This window comes from Protobothrops mucrosquamatus, unplaced genomic scaffold, assembly GCF_001527695.2.
Source record: "Protobothrops mucrosquamatus isolate PMUCROS unplaced genomic scaffold, P.Mucros_1.0 scaffold1712, whole genome shotgun sequence".
Lineage (NCBI taxonomy): Eukaryota > Metazoa > Chordata > Lepidosauria > Squamata > Viperidae > Protobothrops > Protobothrops mucrosquamatus.
Window position 1 is genome coordinate 148,789 of NW_015387861.1, and position 7,803 is coordinate 156,591.

Consider the following 7,803-nt stretch of genomic DNA (forward strand, 5'->3'; position numbering starts at 1 on the left):
AAGGAAACCCAATGAACACAACAGAATTCCTACTCTGAAAAAATGCTAGTCCATACCATTTCTGCTGATTAGTCTGATTTAATAACGCTACATATGAACTGTGGACATTCCAGGCTACTAGCTATTTTAAAGCTAGAAAAGTTTTCTTTGTATTTCATATTGTACTTGTTTCTTTCAACTTTTATTAATCTGTTCAAAGGTAAAAGCTCCACAAGGGCTACTTTCAAACATTGTGTGCCTGTAAACATGTATCCAGTAGTTTGTGTGTACATAGTAGCAGGATGCCACAAACATTTACAAGCAGTGCTTGCACAAAATTAATAAACTATGAACTCTGTATGCATTTACTTGGATAAAACATTCATAGGACTAGGCTGCAAATAGAAGTGGGTTATTTCTTTTTACTGCAGGCCAGATGCCAGTATGAATTTTATCAGCTAGTGGACTGATTGTGCCATGCAATGCAAATCAAGGGCAATAGACTAGATGATCTGTCAAGACAGAAGTGAAGGCAGAAAGGGGAGAACATACATTTCTAGTATTTCACAATTATAACTATGACTGAACAGACAACTGTTGGAAATCTGAATTCCTTTTCTTGTACAGCTCTATTACCACCCTTTTTACCTTGCTTGATAGTTCAATTGGGTCACTCTACAAGTCTTAATAACTGTACCTTAAGATACATTCATCATTAAATAATTGAAAAATTCAGCTACAAAAATAACATAAAATGCCCAATTGGATCGATCTGACTACCATGGAAAAGACTGGGTTTACTGGGCATACTCAGAAATTCCATTAAAAAGTTACATCAACATTTTACCTCCAAAAATATGGAAATTTCTTCGTTGTTTTATTAAACGAAAACCTATCTAATCTCTATTTTAGGCCTTTCTTGACATTTATTCACAGCCAACAATTATTCCATCATTCTAAATACAGGAATTGAACCTAAGTCTCAAACTATTTTCCAATGATCAAGTTACTTCAGTCTAATGAACTACCAGCTGCTGCGTGTACTAGGGTGAATTAGGGAATGGCCTGTTAAAAGATGATACAGGCCATTCTTTTGTAACGGTCTGAAGTTTTCTTTCCCAGTACATTTTTTTTTTGTTTAACACTTCCATCTTGATTCTGTGTTCTTCTTCAGCCATTTCACATTCCCTTTCTATCTGTTGAATTTTTGCTACATGGACTTCATTCATTTGGATCAGTTGCAGTTGTAAAATAGACATTTGCTGATGGTGTTCCTCTTCATGCATCTTTTTCAAATCACTTTCTTGAGCAGCTTTATTTCTGAAGTTTTTATTTCCAGTTACTCTGACTGCTGAACAGGAAGGCTCAGACTGCGAGGTACCTTCACATACTTGGAAATGTACAAGTCCTTTCTCTTCATCACATGATTCTTTATTAATAACAGTGAAAGATTCTGGGAAAATAAAAGAAACAATCAAAAACTGTATGAGTTTTAAATAAAATTTCCCCTGCTATAAGATTGAATTCACATTGTGGAAAGAATGTATCTTTCTTTCTTTCCCCTTCTATAGGTTCTAATTCACAATGTGGAAAGAATGTATCTGGAAAACGTAGATTCCCATTATCAGTATGACTTTTACTGAATGCCCTTGGTAAACTATAAATAGCTGAACTATTTCATATAGTGATCTATGAAGAAAAAGCATTTTATAGGGAGGGTAAGATTACAATGTGAAAAATAAAATGATAACTAAAACCATTTCTGTAATCTTCCATGAATATTCAGGATACACTAGATGGCAAAATTGTCTACAGCAGGATAATATGAAATTATAAACATATTTTAAGGAAGGCATGCCTCTTCCCCAAAATGCTAAAGGTAATTGGAAAGAAAGATTGTTGTTGATATATGTATATGCATATAATTTTCACTTCTGAAAAGGGGCGTTGTCTTACCTGAACGCCTTTTCTCAGCATGACGATGGAGAATCCACACAGATGGGGTTGATCCTTGTCTTCCTGCCCAGAGACTAAGTCAATCAACCTTTGCCATGCCTCTTCCTCTGGGCTAAGGATCCAGTCTCGACGAAGGCATAGCCGTTGATGACATTACCATGTGGTGTCTCAAATACCCGACACAGGACCTGACGGACCTAAATGGGGGGGGAGTGGATTCTCCATCGTCATGCTGAGAAAAGGCGTTCAGGTAAGACAACGCCCCTTCTCCAGCATGATCGATGGAGAATCCACACAGATGGGACATACCAAAGCCTCACTGTCCCCATGGGTGGGAAGCAGTCTGGGCCTGTGTCCCACTATCTGGCACTACTCGGCGGAGAACTCTCCAACCAAAAATGACATCCGCCAAAGCGAACCTACCAGGTTATAATGCCTCGCAAAAGATGAAGGCGACGTCTGCGTCGCTGCCCTACAAGTTTCCGCGATCGACGCCTGTGTCGCCCACGCCTCTGAGGGTGCAGCACAGCGAGTCGAGTGTGCGGTGATCTGACTGGGAACCAGCAAGGAGTGTGCCAGGTACTGCCATGTAAGCCCTAAGCCATCTGCCAATGGTAGAGGCAGATACCATCAGGCCCATTGAAGAGGGCTGGAATGCAACGAAGAGGGCTGCAGATTGCAAAAAGGTGCGCACGCATAACGTAGTGACGTAAGACTCAGCGAACATTCAAGATGTGCCACTTACGTTCCAAGTCGTGAGACAGCTGAGGGCAAACATCTGTCAGCACAACCTCCAGCGCCCTGTGACACAAAGAATTGATCTTGGGAACGAAAGAGGGATCCAATCACAGGACCATCCTGTCAACATGGGAGATGCCTAAGTCATCCTTGATAGACAGAGCTGCCAGTTCAGAAATGCGCCAAGCTGATGTAAGGCCACGAAAAGGGCGACCTTAAGCGTCAGGTACCTCAGAGAGTAGGTTCTGACGGCTCAAATGGAGGTGAAGTGAGGGTCTGTAGGACCCTGGACAGATCCCAAGGGATATCTGTGAACCCCGGGTGGTCTGGTGTTGATTGCTCCCTTAACAAAGGGGCGCACCATGGGATGCTGAGCCAAGGATTGTCCCACAGAAGCACCGTGGAATTTGCTGGAGTAATGAATGAATCCAGTAGTGGAAACTGAACCTCTCCAATATCTCCCAGAGGAGATCTGGATGCAGGCTCCACTCGAAGTGATCCACTGTTGCCCTGTTCAAGAACACCGCCTGCTGACTTCCGGTTGAATCGCCGGCGCCGATGGCAGCTTCTCTGTAGGCAGCCCTCCCCGAAGAAATGTGAGCCGCGGGAAACAGCGTTCATCAGCTGTCCCGCGGTTCGGAATCCTCTCCCCCGGGCAAAGGGAGAGAGGTGAGTTTCCCTAGTAGGGGTAGAGCGCTCTAGCCCCCACACTTTTAAAGTGTTGGGGGTGAAGGTGAGCTCCCCCGGAGCTAGGGACTTCTCCATTCTTCGGGCTGCCTTCGTTCGACTGCTCGTCTGAAGCAAGACGCGGATTCAATCTCTGCCTTCAATGAGAGCGTGAGTTTTTTTTTTCTAAAGGCAGACGGAGCCTGCCAGGAAGATCTGATGGGGATTTTTGTTAAAACCTTAACTCTAAACTTAAAATCTTCTTCTGCTTTCTTCAATTGAATCTGAAGAAAAGAATATGGTTGCGGAAGGGCGTTTTCTCTTTCCTCCGCAGTGAACTTATGTGAGACTTTCATTTCAGAAACTTTCTTCTGGACTTTCTATTAGTTACATTGTATGGACTGAACAGGTGTTTGTTTTTTTTTGCTTTTATTGTGGCTGGGTGCTTTTACAAAATCTTATAGTATTTTTAAAAGACTTTTATAAGACTCTATATAAAAATATAAGAAGGGAAAGGAAGAGGGGGGGAAAAGGGGGGGAAAATGGCTTCTAAGCGTGGAGCCTTTGTTCCTCAGAAGACTATTTCCCCCTCTGTTGTTCAAATACCACAGCAAATTAAATCAAGGAGTCCCCCACCTAAAATAAGGAGTCCTCCACCTTCCCCCCCAGCCCCAGCCCCAACTCCAGCCCCAGCACTTACTTTGAAAGATATTCAAGATGCATTAAAGGACACTGAAAGACAAATAAGAATAGATATGGAAGATTTGTTTGAAAAGAAGTTTGAAGAGAAGAATGTAGAGCTGAGAGATGATATACTGTTAGCATTTCAAGTCCTGGCTGGGCATGCAGAACGTATTGAAGGAAGGGTGGATGAGGTGGAAGAAAATTTGGGGTGCTTGGATATTAGAATGGAAAAAGTGGAGGAGAATGTGGATTTGATTCAAAATGAAGTTATTATGTCACAATATAAAGAAATGGAATATGCAGTGAGAATAAGAGGGCTGAAAGAAAACGCTCAAGAGAAATTGGAGGAAATTGCAGTAGACCTGGCTGGGGTCTTGTCTTGTCAACCTGAAGAAATTATGAGAGATGTGGAAAAAATTTTCAGAGTTAATTCATGGGTTGCAAGACAGAGGAATCTTCCAAGAGATGTGGTCATTTATTTTTCAAGGAAGTCTATTCATAATCAAATTATTCAAGCTTTCTATAATCAAAAATTTCAACTACTAGGCCAAGATGTTATAATTTTGAAGGAGATACCATCTAAAATACTTAGAAGAAGGAAAGATTTTGCCTTCCTGGCTGAAGAACTGAAGAAGCGACAAATTCAATTTAGATGGGAGATACCTATTGGGATAACGGTCATTTATATGGGAACCCGCTATCAGCTTAATACTGTCGCAAAGGCAAGGGATTTTTATATCTCTATATTGAAAGCGGGCTCATTACCACCTTTAGATTCCAGGAAGGAAGGAATCAGAGAAGATAAAATTGTAGAAGGAGCCATGTCATCATCATTAAGTAAAGATTTACAAGAGCAAGGCCATGCCAAGCAGCAACTTATGGAAATGAAAGAAGACCCAAAATCACAGAGGATGACCCGTGCAGCCCATAGACGCAAAGAGAGAGAGCAACAACAATTGGAAGCGACACCTATAACACAGCAAGTAACTTTAGAGCCAGTGGGGGGAGCGAGACCGAAGAGATCAGTGATGGCTGATCTTCAAGGAGTGTTCCAGAGGCTCGCTGTCACTAAGGATGGCAAAGTTCTTGACATGGAATGTTAATGGTTTGAATTCTCCACAGAAAAGGAAGAAAATATTTTATTATTTGAAACAACATAAAAATGATGTTGTTTGTTTACAAGAAACTCATATTACAGCAAAGGATCAAAAACTTTTGTTTAATCCACGATTGGGTTTACAGTTTATAACGCCCGCACCTCAGAAGAGAGGTGGGGTAGTTATTTATGTCAAGAGTGAGTTGTCGCCTAACTTGATTGAATCTGATTTGGAAGGAAGATATGTTTTTATTGATATACTGTTGAATGGGAAAAATGTTTGATTGTTGGACTATATGCACCAAATCAACAACAGAAAAAGTTTTACAAATTGCTACATCGGAAAATAAATCAAATGGATTATAAATCGGTTATTATAATGGGAGATTGGAATGGTGTTTTGGATGCAAGAAGAGACAAGAAAGGCTCTTGTAAAGCATTTGATTCTTTATTGCCTAAAACTTTGTTTGACTTGAAAGATGAACTGGAATTAAAAGATATTTGGAGAAAGAGAAATATGGAAGAAAGAGACTTTACCTTTTTCTCGGATAGGCATCAATCCTATTCTAGAATTGATTTTTTTTAAATTACCAATGATTTCTCCTCTAGGGTGAAGAATATTAAGATCTTTCCTAGAATATTGTCAGATCATAGTCCTGTATGGATGGAACTATTTGCTGAAGAACGGAATAGAAGAACTTGGAGATTGAATGAAAATTTATTTAGATATGATATTAATGTGCAGAAATGTAGAGATCAATTGAAAGAATTTTTCTTGTTAAATATTTAAAAAGGTACCTCAATCTCAATGGTTTGGGATGTGAGCAAAGCTTATATGCGAGGTAATTTGATTTATATGAATAATTTTTATAGGCATACACAAATGCAAAAACGTAAAGAGTTAGAGGAGGAAATTAAATTCAAAGAGCAAGCATTTATGTTAAACCCATTGGATAATAACTTGAAAATATCCTTAAAGGTGCTTAGGGACCAATTTAATATGTTAATAGCAGATCAGACTGCAACTAGTTTAAGGTATATGAAACATAATACATTTTGTAACGCAAACAAACCTGGAAGGTGGTTGGCTTATCATTTAAGAAAAAAGCAAAAGTCAAGGACTATAGAGAAAATAGACTATAATGGTAAACTGACATATCAACAAAATTTGATTAAAAAGACTTTTTTAGATTTTTATTCTAATTTATATGCTTCAGAAAATATATGTTATGAAGATATAGATAAGTATTTACAGCAGGTACACTTACCTAGGTTGTCAGATACTCAAAAAGAAAAAATGAATTGTTCAATTACATTGGAAGAGATTAAGGTGGCAATCAAACAATTAAAAGTTGGTAAAACTCCAGGTACAGATGGATTGACAGCAATTTACTATAAGATGTTGTCTGAGGAAATGATAGGGACATTAAAGGAATTGTTTAACAGTATCTTGATGGGTAAAGAAATACCTCCATCATGGAGAACTGCTTTTATATCTTTAATTCCTAAGGATGGTCAAGAATTGACACAACCTAAGAACTATAGACCTATATCACTATTGAATACAGACTATAAGATCTTTTCAAAGGTACTGGCAAATAGGCTAATGCAAGTGTTACAGCAACTGATCCATAGTGATCAGTCCGGATTTATTACTGGAAGATATATGAAATATAATGTAAGACAGATTATTAATTTAGTTGAATATTTGGATAAGAATAATCAAGTCCCTGCGGCTTTTATTTTTTTGGATGCTGAAAAAGCATTTGATCAAGTGGATTGGGGATTTTTGTTTCAAGTAATAGAAAGAATGAATCTGGGGGATAAATTTTTGTCTGCTATTAAAGCTATTTATCAACAACAGTCAGCTCAGATTATAGTTAATGGGGGATTAACGGATTCGTTTAGAATTGGAAAGGGAACTAGACAAGGATGTCCACTATCACCATAGTTATTTGTTTTAACAATGGAGATCTTGCTGATTAGAATCCGGGAGTCCTCTATTATAAAGGGAATTAAGGTTAATAAGGTAGATTATAGGCTAAGAGATTTTGTGGATGATTTAGTGTTAACACTAACTCAGCCATTAGAGTCAGTAGCGGAGTTGATGAAAATTATAGGTCAATATGGAAAGGTTTCTGAATTCAAGGTAAATAGTAATAAGACTAAAATATTGTCGAAAAATATGTCTATGGATGATAAGGAGACATTAGTTATGTATACAGGTTATGAAATGGTGAAAAAGGTAAAATATTTGGGAGTTTATATAATAGCCTCTAATGCGAAATTGTATAAGTATAATTATGAGTGTTTATGGTTAAAGGTTAAAAAAGATCTAGAGGAGTGGAAAAAATTACAATTATCATTGATGGGGAGAATTTCAGCGGTAAAAATGAATGTTCTCCCAAAATTTCTTTTCTTGTTTCAAATGATTCCTGTTTTAAAGAAAGATGCTAACTTGGAGAATTGGCAGAGGGGCATTAATAAATTTATTTGGGCAGGTAAGAAGCCAAGAGTTAAGTTTAAAATTATACAAGATGCAAGGGAACGAGGAGGACTTAAAGTTCCTAATTTAAAATTGTATTATGATGCTGTGGCATTGACATGGATTAGTGATTGGTTAAACTTAACAAATAAGAATATACTTTCTCTTGAAGGATGGGATTTGTTATTTGGTTGGCAGG

The 7,803-nt window shown here is 38.3% G+C and overlaps 1 protein-coding gene across 1 annotated transcript in view; it reads right to left on the reverse strand.

Moving 5' to 3' along the window:
- Window positions 1-740: 740 nt before the first annotated feature.
- MSANTD3 (Myb/SANT DNA binding domain containing 3) overlaps window positions 741-7,803 on the reverse strand; it is a 14,876-nt gene continuing 7,813 nt past the window's right edge. The window contains exon 2 of the mRNA XM_015822877.1: window positions 741-1,432. Within this exon, the coding sequence (XP_015678363.1) occupies window positions 1,023-1,432 (410 nt within the window). The 3' untranslated portion in view covers window positions 741-1,022. The remainder of the gene's footprint in view (window positions 1,433-7,803) is intronic.